We start from the raw sequence: 18,003 nt of genomic DNA, 5'->3' as shown, positions 1-18,003 counted from the left end.
AGGTCCTGACACAAATCTTCTTGATTGACTTGGTATATCCATTCAAACACCATGGTATGCAGTCACATCATGCAAACCTGCACAGATTTTCCCACATTATCAAACAATTCTCAAGTGCCTGTATGGCTCATAGCTTTAGCAGTTTGCTCTGGTATACGTGACTAAAGACAGGGGAGGATCCTGTAACTCAATTAATTTGCAGTTTATGTATGTGTAAGAGAACTAGATACACAGCCAGAGGTTTAAAAAAAAAAAAGCTTTTGCTGCTGCTTATCCCAGAAGATAACTGCTTAACTTTTAAAAGATGGCTGCACTGCTGGCTAAGGAATAGTGAAATTAGTGCATATTCACAGTAAGAGGCCTTGGTATATGAATTAATGTGAATTTAAAAGAAAACTATTACATTAATGGTACCTCACTTGAAAAAATATTACATTACAGTGGTACCTCGGGTTACATACGCTTCAGGTTACATACGCTTCAGGTTACAGACTCCGCTAACCCAGAAATAGTGCTTCAGGTTAAGAACTTTGCTTCAGGCTAGGGAAGAATTAGCATGGGTCCTGCAAAGGGAAGTCCTGCCTTATCAACCTTTTGGGAATTCTCTGAGGTTGTCAACAAGTAGGAAAGGAGTGGGCATAGGCAAGAATTGTAGGGGGCTGGGCATGGAGGGAAGCTCATACACAGAGTGTCAAACAACTAGTCTCCCATTTGTGGCAAATCTGGTGACTCAGGAGCTGTGAGCCCTGGGCATCAGGTCAATACTATTTGCACAAAGGGCTGCTATGTGGTATGACCTGTTACTCTTCTGGAGAGCAAGAAATTGCTATGGATACCCTCCCAATTTTCCCTACCCCTTCACATAGTAGTGAGGCCCAGTAGGCACCTACAAAGAGCACAACTTTCTCTGTAGTGGTACCTACTCGATGGAATGCTTCACAAAATGCACCCACAAATTGCTTTTTTTTAAGCGATGCACAAAAAGCCTTGAATACTATTATACAGCAAAAGTATAAAAATAATAATTATTTTTTATTTAAATTGCTTAATTGTTTAAAAAAATCATAGGCCGTTATACAATGTTAGTCAAAATCTGGATAGACCACTGCTATCCTGGGATCCTTCAGGCGGAAGGACAGGATATAAATTTAATAAATCAACATAATATAAATTCAGTAAATAATAAATCCATTGACCTAAATGCATAGGACGGAGAACAAAACATGTTATTGTGCTGTTTTGCCCTCCATCATAAGGACATATGACATACGCAGAATAGTGGTGTGTACGGTGGCTTGGATTAGCTGACAACCAATCACCATTAGCTCTACACAAAAGTAAAATACTTTTATAGAGATTGGTTAAACAAGAGCAGCAAGATGCATAAGACATTAGCATCACACAGAATGGCAAAGCAAGGAACATCAGGAATACATTTTCTAGGACAAAGTCTAACTGACGATGTACCTCACTGGATCTGAAACACCTATTCAGCCTAGAATATGATGGTGAGAAAGTTGCATTTGTATGCTTTGAAGGTCTCCTTCATGACAAACATATGATGCAGCTGATCTGCTGAGATTTGATGTGTTCAATATAGCACCTATAGAAATCAGAGCCTGACAATAACGTAACTTTCATCTCCCTGACAAATGATATAGGCATGGATGATGTGACCAAAGATTTGCTGGTTGCTAATGACAGAGGAATACAAATTGCAGTGTGTAACGTGATTAAAGTAAAGATTAATCAGTGCAACTCCAGTTTCATGATCCACTGAAAAAAACTTTAAAATTTGCTTCATCATAATATTCAAACATTGCCGCATCAGCAGAACATAAAAAAAATGATCAAGGTGATGGTAAGCACATCTAGAGACTGCTTAATTTTACAACTGCTTAATGCCCCAGGTGCTAGCCAAATGATATAAATGTTGAATGTCCTATGGCACTGTTGATTACAAAAGCTGGAGAACAGATGAACACTTTATCCACTCCAATAGTAATGATGTGGATGCTCTACATGAAGTCCCATATTTAGATTTGAAAATACGTATCTATGACTATCAAGTTATGCCGAACCTCAGAAATGTTGGCCATAATACTGATGTATTTTCCACTCTGCAGTGCCAAATCCAATGGCAATACAGTCATACCTTGGGTTGAAGTAGCTTCGGGTTGAACGTTTTCGGGTTGCGCTCCACAGCAACCCAGAAGTAACGGAATGTGTTACTTCTGGGTTTCGCCGCTCGCACAGATGCTCAAAATGACGTCGCGCGTATGCGCGGAAGCGGCGAATCGCGACCCGCACAGACATGGGTTGCGTTCGCTTCAGGATGCGAACAGGGCTCCGGGACGGACCCCATTCGCATCCAGAGGTACCACTGTACATTCTGTCATTTTTTACTGTTAGATTTGAGCCTTGCTGCTGAACAGAAACAAACATTCACTTTTGGGCCTGATGTGCAGTCAATTCATTACCATGAATGAATATAAAGCCCTCTTTCTCTCTGGTGTCCTTAGGACAAGAGGGGTAGAGTTGTAAGATGAGTTGGTGTCTGCTGGTGGCAATTAGAAGAGACTTCTCCAGTTTTCAGGGAAGTCTTGAGGAAGCCAGCACACTTTCATCTTGTGAGGTGGCTGAAAGAGGTTATGAACTAGTTGTAGTCATCTCCACAAACAAAGATCTTATGTTTCTGTTGCTGCAGTCCCTGACCACAAAAGCAACTGAAACATGGATGATCTGTGTCACTGCTCTGTAAACAACTTGTTAAGCTTCCATGTTAACAAAATGTAATTCTCAATGGCCATAGAAAAGTTCTGCTGGAAGATATTTTTGAAACACCGCTACCTTGTCAGTGGTACTGGAGGGGATAGGTGTTACTCAGGTGCCAAGACATAGTGGGTCACGTGTACAGTTCCCCAAAGAAGAAGAATGCCAGGCTACAAATATTTACCAAGAGCAAGAAGAATCTGCATATGTGGCCTCCAACAAAAGATCCTGCATTGCAGATTAGACTAGATGGCCCTTGGGGTTCCTTCCAACTCTACAATTCTATGATGTTCTTCAGCTTTCTGTTGCACATTCTAATCACCAGGCAAAGATCCAGCTACCAGCATTGACATGGAAAGGCAGAATACAAATAAACCATGGTGTTATTCCTGCACGTACCTCTGCCTGAAAGGGAACCGAAATCATGACAAGGTTACCTCCTGTGTCCATTCCCTGCCCGAAACCTATGACACATGGCCACAAAACAAAATGCAATACAGTAAGGTGCACCTGTTTCAATGATTGCAATGTACTATCGCCTGAAGTTGTGATGCCATGGATGTTTTCCATCGTGCTGCCAACCGTTTTCTTACACTCTAATTTGTGCGTTTCTTCACCACCCACATTTCTACATGTCCATTTGAACCTGCTCTCTATTTACAGCAAGTGACTTTCATCTTGCACGTGCTCTAAGGGTTATGGCCATCTCTCTTGCTTATGGGCGTGACTGCATAATTGTCCATCCCACCTGGATATTCTCCCAAGTACAGTGGTACCTCGGGTTAAGTACTTGATTCGTTCCGGAGGTCCGTACTTAACCTGAAACTGTTCTTAACCTGAAGCACCACTTTAGCTAATAGGGCCTCCCGCTGCCGCCGCGCCGCCGGAGCCCGATTTCTGTTCTCATCCTGAAGCAAAGTTCTTAACCTGAAGCACGATTTCTGGGTTAGCGGAGTCTTTAACCTGAAGCGTATGTAACCCGAGGTACCACTGTATAGGAAATGAATGGCATTTGAGGCTGGGGCGTAGAGGACGGCAGCCTTTGAGAGGGGGCCGAGGAGAGGGAGCGGGGGGGGGGACTCTGAGGGGACCCACGTGGCGGGGGGGGGAGAAGAGGAGCCTCCAGGGAGGCAAACGGGGAGCCGCCCGCCCGGCCGCCACCGCCGCCTAGCAGATCACGCCAAGGCCCGGAAGCTGGGGGGGACGCAGATAGCCACCCCCCGGCAGAGAGAAACAGCGCCCTCCCCCCCTGCTCGCCGTAACCGCCGCTCCCCTCACCTGCACGCGCGACGTCGCCGACACCGCCTCTGCGGCCCGCCCCCTGGCCGGCGCGCGCATGCTCCTGTCGGGCCGAGAGGGGGAGGGGAGCGCAGGAGGCGGGAAGAGGGCGGGTTGAGGGGAGGGGGTCCCCCAAAGGGCCTTGGGGGGGCTTTCCTATTGGTTTCCCGCAGTTCCTCCTGAGCGACAAAAGCCGCGCGTGGGCTGAATCTCGCGAGGTTGTCCCGTTGGGCCTCGTTGGCCAGAGAGAGAGGGGCGCGCGCCAGTGGCGGGGAGCCGGTTCAAGGGGAACTGAGGAGAGCGTCTCAGATGGCGGGATCCTCAGGGGCACAGATTCCCCGCTTGTTTCTTGTGAACAGTCCTGTGGGGCAGCTCAATCCCCATGGAATTCACGGGGGCCTGCTCCTGAATGCTCGAGATGGTGGCAGCAGGCTTCCGTCAGGTGCCAGGTATCTGTACACCTGCAATGCTTTGCTAGGGAGGAAACCAGAAAAACAGCCACGTCACTGATCTGCTTGGCCACCTCTGTAACCTCATGAAGTGCCAAAGAGCCCAGCCAGGTTCAGGGGCCACCAGGCGTCATGGTTCCAGTAACACGCAGGTGCCCTTCAGTAATGTTTTGTATTTAAGATTGTTAGGAAACATACTTTGGATATGTATTCTGGTGGGAGTGCACCAGGCACATAAAAATTCTCCCAAATATTTCCCATAGCCTAAAGACTTGTGCAGCCAAGAGCTTAGCTCTTGTAGCATTGCTATGGCAGTATACCCTCCTGAGAGAGACTTAACAGCAGGCTACAACCATGGATTCAGTGATCTATGAAATCTGACCATCTTTTAAGTGCAGATTAACTTTCCTCTCTTATTTTAAATTAATCTATTCAGATTTCATAGAATTGTAGAATTGGAAGGGACCAAAAGGCTCATCTAATCCTGATTGAACAAAAATGAAATGCTTTTAAGCCCCATTGATTTCAATGGAAGAGGTTTGATTTAAGCATGCCTTACAACTCCCACAGAGAATTAAAACTCTATAGCTATCGGGCCAGATTAAAAGGTCAGCTGTTATTTAGTAGTCCTTGAAAGACTATTCCATCTTTCAGTGTCCACAAGACAAGTAATGGTAGTCAGGAGGCATAATTCTGAGATCCGTATCTCTTGGTATTACACTGTCATCTTGTAACATGAAGCTGAATGCTGAATGTCAAACAGTTGTGTAACATTCAGAATAGTAATCTGTATGCAAAAGTGATCTGAAAACTAGAAAAGTGAATAACAGCCCCATTCAAAGAAAACATTTTATGAAATGAGTACAGTGCTAACTCGGGTTACAGATGCTTCAGGTTATGTGTTTTCGGGTTGCGTGCCGCGCCAAACCCGGAAATACCAGAACAGGTTACTTCCAGGTTTCGGCGCATGCGAAGAAGCGCTAAATCGCAAACCACACGTGCGCACATGTGGCGCTGCGGGTTGCAAACACTGCGGGTTGCGAACATGAATCCCACACAGATCACATTCGCAACCCGAGGTTCCACTGTAAAGGTAAAGGGACCCCTGACCGTTAAGTCCAGTCGCGGACAACTCTGGGGTTACAGCGCTCATCTTGTTTTACTGGCCGAGGGAGCCGGCGTTTGTCCGCAGACAGCTTCCGGGTCATGTGGCCAGCATGATTAAGCCGCTTCTGGAGAACCAGAGCAGCGCACGGAAACGCCGTTTACCTTCCTGCTGGAGCAGTACCTATTTATCTACTTGCACTTGATGTGTTTTTGAGCTGCTAGGTTGGCAGGAGCTGGGACCAAGCAACAGGAGCTCACCCCGTTGCAGGGATTCGAACCACCAACCTTCTGATCGGCAAGCCCTAGGCTCAGTGGTTTAGACCACAGTGCCACCCGCATCCCTATGAAATGATTAGCATTTCAATTAAGATATTTCAGATGAACATGTCACAGTAAATAAGTATTGGGATATGTCCATAAATTGATCTTGTTTTCAAAAGTGCAGGTAGTTTGTGTAAAAAAAGAAGAGAAAAGTAGTAAGCATGTATGTGCATTGTAATACATCTTGTTGATGTGCTGGGCCCGGGAGTAACCCGAGTAACGCGGTCCAGGTCCGGTCCCGAATCCAAGGGTTCCGTGAGGAGTCAGTCCAACAGGGCCGAGGCAGGACACGAGGCAGGAAACCAGGCAAGGTCAGGCACAGGATCAGAGGCAGCAGCGTTGCTCCCGCAACCTGGGGCAGGGTCCAGCAGCCTTTTATCTCTGTAAGGGTAACGGCCAGTCCTGATCCCCCAGTGACTCACCTCCTTTTCTCGCCCGAAGGAGAGCACTGCTCCTGCAAGTACTCACGTCTCTTCTCTCAGACCTCAGTCTCTGCAGCTCGGGAGATGTCAGTGGGTACTAGACCCAGAGGCGGCCTCAGCCTCTTCTGATCCAACTGGTGGTGGAACAGCTGTAAGTGATTGCCCAGCTGAAGGCAACGAGGTAATCCCCGCATCTGGAGCCAGGGCAGGCTCAGGCCCCTGACTCGGCCCAGCTGGTGCTTGTTGCAGGGGAACCTGTGCAGACTGGGGCTCTCCAGAATCAGGCCCCAGACTAGGTTCAGGTGCCACCTGAGGCAAAGGATCCGGTGCGGACTGAGACTCCTCTGGCTCCGAGTCCGACCCTGAGTCCCAGGCCATCACACCATCCCGCCTCCCAAGCCCCCCCTCCGGCCGAGGGTCCAGGCCTGGCTTGCTGGGGTAAGCAGTGTGGAAGGCCTGGAGGCAGTCAGGTGCATGAACGTTGTCCGCTGGTTCCCAAGAACGGTCCTCTGCCCCATATCCCTTCCAGTCGATGAGGTACTGGAGTTTTCCTCTGCGGGACTGGGAATCGAGGATACGTTCCACCTCATATTCCGGCTCCCCCTGCACCGACACTGGCTGAGGCCTCAGACGGTGTGGGTGACTGGATGGAGCAGCGACTGATGGAATACTGGGTGAACCTTGAGCGTTGGAGGTAACCAGAGGCAATATGCCACAGGCGACACCTGGGCAGTGATGGGGAATGGACCCGTGAACTGGGCATCCAGGTTCTACGAGGGCCAAGAGTAGTGCAGATGACAGGTGGAGAGCCACACCCGATCGCAGACATCGAGTTCTGGCCCCTCCTGACGGTGGCGGTCAACCTGGGTCTTATAGGTGTTCTTGGCCTGGCCTAGTTGCTCCATTAGAAGTTGCTGCTGGGATTAGAGCTCCTGTAGCCAGTTCGTCACTGCGGAAACCGCAGGCGCCGGCAGCATGCTTGGGAACAAACACTGGTGGTACCCATAGTTGGCCTGGAACAGGGTCTGTTGGGTGGAAGCGTTCACTGCATTGTTGTAGACGAACTCGGCCAACGCCAGATGGTCGACCCAATCATCCTGGTGGAAACTGCAGTAGCACTGGAGGTACTGCTCTAATACCACGTTCGGCCTGTCCATCAGTCTGCGGGTGGTAGACCGACGATAGACAGACCTCTGTCCCGAGAGCCTGGTGTAGGCTGTGCCAGAAACGGGAAGGTGAACTGAGCGCCACGATCAGAGATCAAGCGTTCTGGTACGCCATGCAGGTGGAAAACGTGCTGCAGGTACAGTCACGCCTTCTCCTTGGCTGAGGGTACAGACGGGCACGGAGCGTAGTACACCATCTTAGTGAAATGATCCGCAAATACCAGGAGGCAGGTACACTGACGAGACGGGGGTAAGTTCACCACAAAATCCAACGAAACCGTGTGCCACGGATGAGGCGGGACTGGCAGTGGCTGAAGCAACCCAGGAGGTCTCCCGGTCGATCCCTTGTCCCACTGGCAGACGTCGCAACCCCCAATGTACCGCGCCACGTCGGCCTTCAAGTGGGGCCACCAGAATTCCTGACTTACCAGGTGGGTGGTCCGATATCTCCTGAAGTGCCCAGCTGCCGGGGCATCATGAGCCATCTGGAGTACCTTGGCCCGCAATGGTCCCGCTGGGATGTACAACCTACCTTGGTGCATCAGTAAACCCTGGTGCAGAACCAGTTCTGAATATGAGGGCATGCTCTGCTGGCCAATTCCCAAATACGTTCCTGAGTCCACACGTCGATTCGTTGCTGCTCCCACACTCGATCCTGCAGTGACTTGGTCTCCTGGGTAGTCAGGAATGCAGCTGGAGGTACGATCATTGTTGGCTCCGCCTGCTGCACCGTCTCCGCGATGCCCTCTGGTTTCTGAGACAGAGCGTCTGCCTTCTGGTTTTGGGAGCTAGGGATGTAGCAGATCTGGAACTGGGAGAAGAGCAGCGCCCACCACATCTGCCGCTGGTTCAACTTACGGGTGGCCTGAAGGTACTCCAAGTAAGAACTGGTGGTCAGTTCTTACTTCTACTGGGTGTTGAGCACCTTCGATGCAGTGTTGATGCAGTGCGGACTGAGACTCCTCTGGCTCCAAGTCCGACCCCAAGTCCCAGGCCATCAAAGCTGAGGCAATGACACACAAGTCTATAAAATTGTGCCTCAGGTTATGGGACGATAACTTTTTAAAACTTTGACCTTTGTCTTGCATCTTGTGATCACAGAAAGTGTATGAATACGCTTAATAGAAGTTAGTAAGTGCTAATAATTTTACAAACTTTGATAAAGGGACTGGAAACCAAGCTTTATGAAGAACTTTTGAGGAAGTTGGGTATAGTTGCCTGGATAAGAGCAGACTGAGAGGAGATATGCTAGCCTTCTTCCAGTATCCAAAGGGCTGTCACGTGGAAGATGGAACAAGATTTGTTTTCTCCTGCTCTGGAGCCTAGGACCCAAACCAATGGCTATTTGACTGCTGATTCAGGATCCTAAAGTGTGTTTTATATACAGTCATACCTCGGGTTGAGTGTGCTTCAGGTTGAGCACTTTCGGGTTGAGCTCTGCGGCAACCCAGAAGTAACGGAGCGTGTTACGTCCGGGTTTCGCCGCATGCGCAGACACTCAAAATGACGTCACGAGCGGAAGCCACAAAACACATTCTATTCAGGATGTGAACGGGGCTCTGGAACGGATCCCGTTCGCATCCCAAGGTACCACTGTAATCAACTTTTTATTTCTGTTCTTTGTATATTGCGTTGCTCTTTTGTTGCTATGGCAAATAAAGATTCATTCATTCAAATGGCTTCAAGTTACAAGAAAGGAGATTCTGACTAAACATCAGGAAGAACTTTCTGATGGTAAGAGCTGTTCGACAGTGGAACGGGCTTCCTTGGAAGGTGGTAGGCTATTATTCCTTGGACGTTTTATGATTCTATGAAAGTATTTCATTTATTTGTTTTATTATAATTTCTAAGAAATTTTTCCTGTGAAGGAACTTTCAGAACTTGAATTTCATTTGAGGACAAACCCAGGCTTGATCCACATTGTAGCCTCTTGTTTTTGTAGGCAAAATTAGATTATTATTTTTTAAATACAATTGCTGCTCATTTGGCATATTGTATGGAATACCATGTTATAAACCCTGAGAAGTAGTGTATAAACATTTTGTTTAAGTATGACTGTTCTTAATACTCTCATATTCTCAGCCAGTGAGAATAAAATGGAAGATTCAACTTTTCCATGGATCCACTGTAAGGTCAAAGATGGGATGTGAAAAGTGAAAAACAGTGTTTCAAACCAGTTTTGCAGGAGCAGAGACACTCCCCATCCAAACACAGAAGATGAAGAACAGCAGCAAAACATAGGGTTGCCATATTTCACAAAGTAAAAACCAGGACACCCCAAAAGTTGTTTTAGAAAACCTTTTTTTAAAAAAATAACTTTCCTAAGCTCTAGGACAAAGCACCACCTTTCGGATATTCTCCACACACACACACACCGGATATCAACTCCGCCTTTCTCCAGGAACATGTCCAGGAAAATCCGAACGTATGGCAGCCCTAGCAAAACATAGTATCTCGAAGTTTGTAAAGCCAGTCCAAGAAATCACAGAAATAAAGGTCAGAAGTAGCAGTGGGTGTCATATGCATTGTAAGGAGCCAAGAAACAATAATACTTTTTAAAAAACTGATTTGAATCAACCCCCAATAGCAACATAGTAATATGAAGAACCTGTTCTGAGACTTTTTGCTAGACATACAGTACAAGCCTATGCATGTCTGTTCAAAAAAGTGCTAAGTAAGTTGGTATAGCATTGAAGACTTAGACCTTGCTGTTGCCCCTACCACTGGCTGTTGTGCCAATGAAGAGTTCTGAAGGTTCCCCACTAACAGGTAGAAGGAGTAGATCTATCTATCTATCTCTCTATCTCTCTCTCTCTCTCTCTCTCTCACACACACACACACACACACACACTGTCCCAAGAAACTGCTGTTCTCCAAACCTATTGTTATTCTCGTCCTTTTCCATAGAGATACAAGAGCGGAGATATTCTAAGTATTAGTTTTGTTTTGTTTATATAATAAAGCATTATCAAAATGCAGGCAGGTTCATATGAAAGAATACGGTCTTGCAGATAGCTTGGACCTAAGCCTTGTAGGGCTTTATAGGTCATAAGCTGTACTTTGAATTGTGCCTGGAAATAGACTGGTAGCCAGTGGTGCTTTTTTAACAAGGGAGTCATCAGCAATCTGGCTGCAGCTCTTTGAGGCAGTTGAAGTTTCTGAGCCCTTTTCAAAGGCGGAGTATAGAGTAATACCTGTGTAAAATACTTAATCCAAACGGGATGTAATTGAGGCATTGGTGACTGCAGCTAAATCAGTCATTTCAAGGAATGGACACAGCTGGCACACTAGCTGTAGGTGGTCAAATGTACTCCTGGCCACTGCAGAGACCTGTGCAACCAGGCTCAGGGCTGAGTCCAGGAGCATACCTAAACTGTGAACCTGTGTTTTCAGGGGAAGTGGGACCCCATGCAGCACAGGCAGAATCCCCTTTCTCTGTTCTGCCTTCTGACTGCCCAAGAGCACCATTTCCTTATCTGCCTTTCCCAAGAGGCTCCAACATAACAGGAATGACATCTTGCTGACTGGCAGGTCTGAAATTATTCCAGATGCACATGCAGTCTGTATCCCTGATGCAGCCTGGGGAAGGAGGGAGAGAGCCTGCAACAACAATCTACCCTCACTCTCCCCCTCAGCTTCCTCCTCCTCCTGGATAGCTCAACTGGATAGAGCATGGTGCTGATAATGCCAAGGTTGGAGGTTTGATCCAGTATAGGACAGCTGGATATTCTTGCAATGCAGAGGGTTGGACTAGATGATTTTCAGGGCCCCTTCCAACTGCATTTCTGATTTCTCTCTTTTTCTTCATCTCTCTCTAGTCACACCCAGCACCTCCCTTCTTTGCTTCTTTTACTAATATATATCAACTCATCAGCCTTTATTCATGTCACAAGGAGTCACTAAATCTGCTTAGAGATTTTATTTGTAATTGAGCTGTTTACAAATTCCATGAAATAAAAATAAATGGCTACTCACTATTCGCTTCCATAGAAGGTGTGGCACCTTCTACTCCCAGGACATTGTACAAAGTGCTTTCCCTTCACTACTCCCTGGGAGTCCAGCATGCCTCCTGGTCCCAGTACCAATGGGCTGGGCAAGCTGTGGTGGTAGCTGCATTCATGATTCACAATTTGTTATTTCTTTTTTTTTTAATTGAGTTTATTTACAACACACACACACACCCCCCTGTCAAACTGAACATGAAAATAATACTGAATCAAAAGAGAAACAAGCAACAAGACATAAAACAAAAAAGTACAAATAAAACATGATATTGTATGAAAACTTATACAAAACAAAGTCATACACGCACATACATATACATACCATATTTCAGTTCTTGTTTTCTTCCAATTGACTTCCTTCATCCTCAACATGGTTCTTTTATCGTTTTTGGTAACCTCTTTTTAGTTAATTCTTACCCCTTTTTCTTTCTGTTTTTAACTTAAGTACCATAAATTATTTTGCAGAAGTTACCGTATTTTTCACCCCATAGGACGCACCTAGTTTTTTTTGGGGGGGGGGAATAAAGAAAAAAAATTTTCCCCCCCAGGCACGGGGCTGGCGCGGGGGAAGCCCGAGCTTCCCCCGACCCCAACCCCCAGAACAGCCTACTATCCGCAAGCCTAGGGAGCCGCGCCGGTCTCCCCAGGCTTGCGGAGAGCTGCGCCAAGCCCGGGAGTGCAGGCAGCTCCGCGCAACCCTCGGGAGCCCGGCACGGCTTTGGAGGGGAAAAAGTGCGTCCTATAGGGCGAAAAATATGGTAATCAAAACAATTTGTTATTGCATGTGGCATGGAGCCCAAGGTACACCCAAGGCCTTCCAGGCACTTTGCCCTCCCTCTTTTAAACTATTGTTTCTATTTTCCAGAGGCTGTCTCTTCCCAGCATCCTCTTACTGATCTCTAGTGTCAATTACCATGATCTTGTGGGGGGTCAGCATTGGGGTGGGAGCAGCATCAGGGTGTTTTGCCTACAGCAGCAAAATGTCTTGGGCTGGTTGCAGACAATAGTGGCAATTGTGCTGCAGGGTACCACCATGTCCCCACCCCACCCCAGTGTCTGGACTCAGTGGTGGGCTGGAGGAGGGCCAGCAGCTCAACAGCAGCTGCTTCAATCCCCTTGGCTCCAGGGATCTGCTTTGCAGGGAGGGTTACAGAAGGCGCCAGTCCTGTAGGCTGCAATGTGGTTGTGGAGAGCATGTGACCCAGTGTCTCTCTCTTATCCTGTCCCCCTACCAACCATATGTTTAATTAGGGGTTTTGAACTCAGATTAAATGTGTGGTTGGGAAGGGAAGGAGGAAGGGGAAAAACCATCTCCCCCTCCTGTGAATCAATTTTGACCCAAATCGAGGCTGAGACTGCCCTTAGTCAGGGTCAGTCCAAAGTTGTGGACTGGGGCAGGGGTGGGCTGTGCACAACCCTAGCAATGTGTTGTTGTTTAGTCGTGTCCGACTCTTCATGACCCCATGGACCAGAGCACGCCAGGCACTCCTGTCTTCCACTGCCTCCTGCAGTTTGGTCAAACTCATGTTCGTAGCTTCGAGAACACTGTCCAACCATCTCGTCCTCTGCCATCTCCTTCTCCTTGTGCCCTCCGTCTTTCCCAACATCAGGGTCTTTTCCAGGGAGTCTTCTCTTCTCATGAGGTGGCCGAAGTATTGGAGCCTCAGCTTCACGATCTTTCCTTCCAGTGAGCACTCAGGGCTAATTTCCTTAAGAATGGATGCGTTTGATCTTCTTGCAGTCCATGGGACTCTCAAGAGTCTCCTCCAGCACCATAATTCAAAAGCATCAATTCTTCGGCGATCAGCCTTCTTTATGGTCCAGCTTTCACTTCCATACATCACTACTGGGAAAACCATAGCTTTTACTATACGGACCTTTGTTGGCAAGGTGATGTCTCCGCTTTTTAAGATGCTGTCTAGGTTTGTCATTGCTTTTCTCCCAAGAAGCAGGCGTCTTTTAATTTCGTGACTGCTGTCACCATCTGCAGTGATCTGAACATGGAGCCCAAGAAAGTAAAATCTCTCACTGCCTTCATTTCTTCCCTTTCTATTTGCCAGGAGGTGATGGGCCTAGTGGCCATGATCTTGGTTTTTTTGAAGTTGAGCTTCAGACCATATTTTGCACTCCCCTCTGTCACCCTCATTAAAAGGTTCTTTAATTCCTCCTCACTTTCTGCCATCAAGGTTGTGTCATCTGCATATCTGAGGTTGTTGCAATTTCTTCTGGCAATCTTAATTCCGCCTTGGGATTCATCCAGCCCAGCCTTTCGCATGATGAATTCTGCATATAAGTTAAATAAGCAGGGAGACAATATACAGCCTTGTCGTACTCCTTTCCCAATTTTGAACCAATCAGTTGTTCCATATCCAGTTCTAACTGTAGCTTCTTGTCCCACATAGAGATTTCTCAGGAGACAGATGAGGTGATCAGGCAGTCCCATTTCTTTAAGAGCTTGCCATAGTTTGCTATGGTCGACACAGTCAAAGGCTTTTGCATAGTCAATGAGGCAGAAGTAGATTTCTTTCTGGAACTCTCTAGCTTTCTCCATAATCCAGCGCATGTTTGCAGTTTGGTTTCTGGTTCCTCTGCCTCTTCTAAATGCAGCTTGCACTTCTGGGAGTTCTTGGTCCACATACTGCTTAAGCCTGCCTTGTAGAATTTTAAGCATAACCTTGCTAGCATGTGAAATGAGTGCAATTGTGCGGTAGTTGGAGAATTCTTTGGCACTGCCCTTCTTTGGCATTGGGATGTAGACTGATCTTCTCCAATCCTCTGGCCACTGCTGAGTTTTCCAAACTTGCTGGCATATTGAGTGTAGCACCTTAACAGCATCATCTTTTAAAATTTTAAATAGTTCAGCTGGAATATCATCACTTCCACTGGCCTTGTTATTAGCAGTGCTTTCTAAGACCCATTTGACTTCACTTTCCAGGATGTCTGGCTCAAGGTCAGCAACTACACTACCTGGGGTGTATGAGGCATCCCTATCTTTCTGGTATAATTCCTCTGTGTATTCTTGCCACCTCTTCTTGATGTCTTCTGCTTCTGTTTAATAAAGGACCACTTTTGTCCTTTATTATGGTAATCTTTGTACGAAATGCTCCTTTCATATCTCCAATTTTCTTGAACAGATCTCTGGTTTTCCCCATTCTATTGTTTTCCTCTATTTCTTTGCATTACTTGTTTAAGAAGGCCCTCTTGTCTCTCCTTGCTATTTTTTGGAAATCTGCATTCAGTTTCCTGTATCTTTCACTATCTCCCTCGCATTTTGCTTGCCTTCTCTCCCCCGCTATTTGTAAGACCTCGTTGGACAGCCACTTTGCTTTCTTGCATTTCCTTTTCATTGGGGTGGTTTTCGTTGCTGCCTCCTGTATAATGTTACGAGCCTCCATCCATAGTTCTTCAGGCACTCTGTCCACCAAATCTAAATCCTTAAACCTGTTCCTCACTTCCACTGTGTATTCATAAGGGATTTGGTTTTGATTGTATCTTACTGGCCCAGTGGTTTTTCCTACTTTCTTCAGTTTAAGCTTGAGTTTTGTATAAGAAGCTGATGATCTGAGCCACAGTCAGCTCCAGGTTTTGTTTTGCTGACTGTATAGAGCTTCTCCATCTTTGGCTGCAGAGAATATAATCAATCTGATTTTGATGCTGACCATCTGGTGATGTCCATGTGTAGAGTCGTCTCTTGTGTTGTTGGAAAGCGTGTTTGTGATGACTCTATTAGCCTTTGCCCTGCTTCATTTTGAACTCCAAGGCCAAACTTGCCAGTTGTTCCTTTTATCTCTTGATTCCCTACTTTAGCATTCCAATCCTCTATAATGAGAAGAACATCCTTCTTTGGTGTCATTTCTAGAAGATGTTGTTAGTCTTCATAGAATTGGTCAATTTCAGTTTCTTCAGCACCAGTAGTTGGATTACTGTGATGTTAAAAGGTCTGCCTTGGATTCGTATCGAGATCATTCTATCATTTTTGAGATTGCATCCCAGTACAGCTTTCGCCACTCTTTTGTTGACTATGAGGGCCACTCCATTTCTTTTACGGGATTCTTGCCCACAGTAGTAGATATGATGGTCATCCGAACTGAATTCGCCCATTCCCGTCCAATTTAGTTCATTGATGCCCAGGATGTCAATATTTATTGCCATCTCATTTTTGACCACATCCAACTTACCAAGGTTCATGGTTCTTACATTCCAGGTTCCTATGCAATATTTTTCTTTACAGCATTGGACTTTCCTTTCGCTTCCAGGCATATCTGCAACTGAGCGACCTTTTGGCTTTGGCCCAGCTGCTTCATCAGCTCTGAATCTACTTGTACTTGTCCTCTGCTCTTCCTCAGTAGCATGTTGGACGCCTTGTGGAATTGGAAGGGACTCAAAGGGTCATCCCATCCAAGCTCCTGCAATTCCTTTAAAGGGGGTCATTTTGCCAAGTTGGCTACAGATCACTGTAATAATTTTTGCATATTTTTTGAATGGCTAGACTTCTTTCTTCCCAGCTTGTAGATATTATTTCCTTAAAATACGATCAAGTTTGCTTTAACATTCTATCCTAGTAGATACTATTTAAAGCATTTAATCCTTTAATATAAAAATAGGAACCAGCTTATTTTTCTTCCTTTTTAATAGACCCTAAACAATAATGTGTGGTCTTCTTTCCTGAATTCAGATCATGAAAGAGGTCATTATTATCAAATTACAGGTTTCTGAGGGATATATGATATGATAATTACTGGCAAAAGACTATGCAGTAACAACATTGCATTCTTTCTATGAATAGAGGCTATGAAAAATGTTTTACAGCTTGATATTTGCATACAAATATTCAAAGCCTAAAACATGCACTGAAATATGTAGAGTTAAGACTCAAACAGTGGTTTTTAATGAAACAAAGCAAACAAGTCAATAAAATTTTGTCAATTTCACACTTAATCTACTCTTGCCAGTGCCAAATGTATTCTATTTTGTGTCAAGAAAGGAGGCAAAAAATTGGTCTCTCCAAGATCTCACTCTTGAATTTAATCTTTTCTAAGAGGATCTCACTGTGTAGCTTTTAACTACAAGACCAGTGGCAGCTGGAGTGTCCAAAATGTGGTGCACTCTCTGCCATGTCTGTATATAAGAAGCCACTCCATCAATATTTGACAAATAACACTTACTCTTGATGCTGTGTACCTGATGCTGGACTGACAGCTTCATGTTTTCTATTCTATCTGGTGGTAATCTTGTATTCAAAAGACAGCATGCTTATATCAAGAGAGGACGGGTTTGCTTAGAAGTGGGTAGGGCATGCTGCCACACAGGGCAAACCGGGCATACAGCCCCTCCCACTGTGTCATCCTGTTCCCCCTTAAGAAGAAGCTAAGTAGGCTACTGGGATGGACCAGGGCATGACTACATGTGACTGGTGTCACATCCCACCTTTATCAGTTTCCTCTCTCAATATATTATATCAGTGTATCTTGCTGCTTTAATATTCCCAAGCAATTGACAGAGGGTTTTTAAAAATTAACAAATCTCATTCTACAGATTTCTTCAATATGGTCACTGTGAATCCTTCAGATGCATTTAAGAGAATTGCTTTATTGCTACTGTTTCTCTAACAGCTTGTGATCCAGGACAGAAATTTAATTTTCTCACTGTGACTTTTCAGCTTCTTTAAAAACCCTTGTGAGAGTCTTTGTCAGAGGCCTTATGTAAGCCCAAATAAATTATGTCAGCTGGCTTGCCTTCTACAGTGCAGCTAAATTCTCACTTCCAAAATTAACTTTAATCTAATTCAGAGAAATATCAAGAACACTAATAAACTATATTTGATTTATTTGTTTGTAGTGGTTTGGCAATAGCTGGACTGATGCTTTGCCTGGCCTTTAGCCAGTCATGTTCATGTCAATAAAATGAACTGGGTTTTAAGTGTTGCGCTCATATTCCTTTGAACACTGAATAACTTGCAGCCCTGGTGTGTCTGATGCATGTGAAGAACCTGTGTCATCTACCTGTTCTGTCTGGAAACTTTGCTTTCAGAGGTAATCAAAGTGATGCCAAGCAAAAAGACACAACTCTTTGGCAACTAAGAAATAGCACAGCTGTGTGTGTAGAAAGCCCACTCCTTGCTATCCTACCCATCTAGTTTCATATGACCCCAAGCTTCAGATTGTCACTAGGCCTGTGTAGTGTTCTCCACCACCTGAGTCGCCACTTGCTAGGTGTTGGAGGTGGGGTATGTATGTAGCTCCCTTTTGAAAGGCCGATGGGGCACTGAAGGAGAACAGCCTCTACTGTAGTCTAAGTTCTGCCAGACGGTTGGTGTGATGCCTTTGGTAGGGAAAAGACTTAACAGAAAAAGTGGTGGGGCTGGTTGCTATGCACAGGCCACATCTCCAGGCCATGCTGCCATAAGTCTTGTGTCTTAGCATAGTGTCACCACTTCTAGCAACAGCAAAAGAGAGGACCCAGATAAGCATACAAAATTTTGAAA

General features: G+C 45.8%; 1 protein-coding gene across 7 annotated transcripts in view; it reads right to left on the bottom strand.

The window, feature by feature from the left end:
- The window catches only part of CCDC91 (coiled-coil domain containing 91), a 160,681-nt gene extending 142,678 nt beyond the window's left edge, over positions 1–18,003 (bottom strand). Inside the window, exons 1-2 of one of the 7 annotated variants that reach the window (XM_081005524.1) lie at positions 4,051–4,094; positions 3,172–3,236 (exon numbers count right to left, since the gene is read on the bottom strand). Coding sequence is in view for 1 of the 7 variants with exons in the window: in XM_081005536.1 (XP_080861662.1) it covers positions 16,685–16,724 (40 nt within the window). In the remaining 6 variants the exon portion in view is untranslated. Of the gene's footprint in view, positions 1–3,171; positions 3,237–4,050; positions 4,166–16,684 lie in introns of those variants that run through there. The other 6 variants (XM_081005536.1, XM_081005537.1, XM_081005527.1 and 3 more) reach the window with 6 other exon arrangements.

The sequence above is a fragment of the Podarcis pityusensis genome, assembly GCF_964106645.2.
Source record: "Podarcis pityusensis genome assembly, chromosome: 5".
Lineage (NCBI taxonomy): Eukaryota > Metazoa > Chordata > Lepidosauria > Squamata > Lacertidae > Podarcis > Podarcis pityusensis.
Note: the sequence above shows the minus strand (reverse complement) of the source record. Positions and strands in the feature narration are given on the sequence as shown.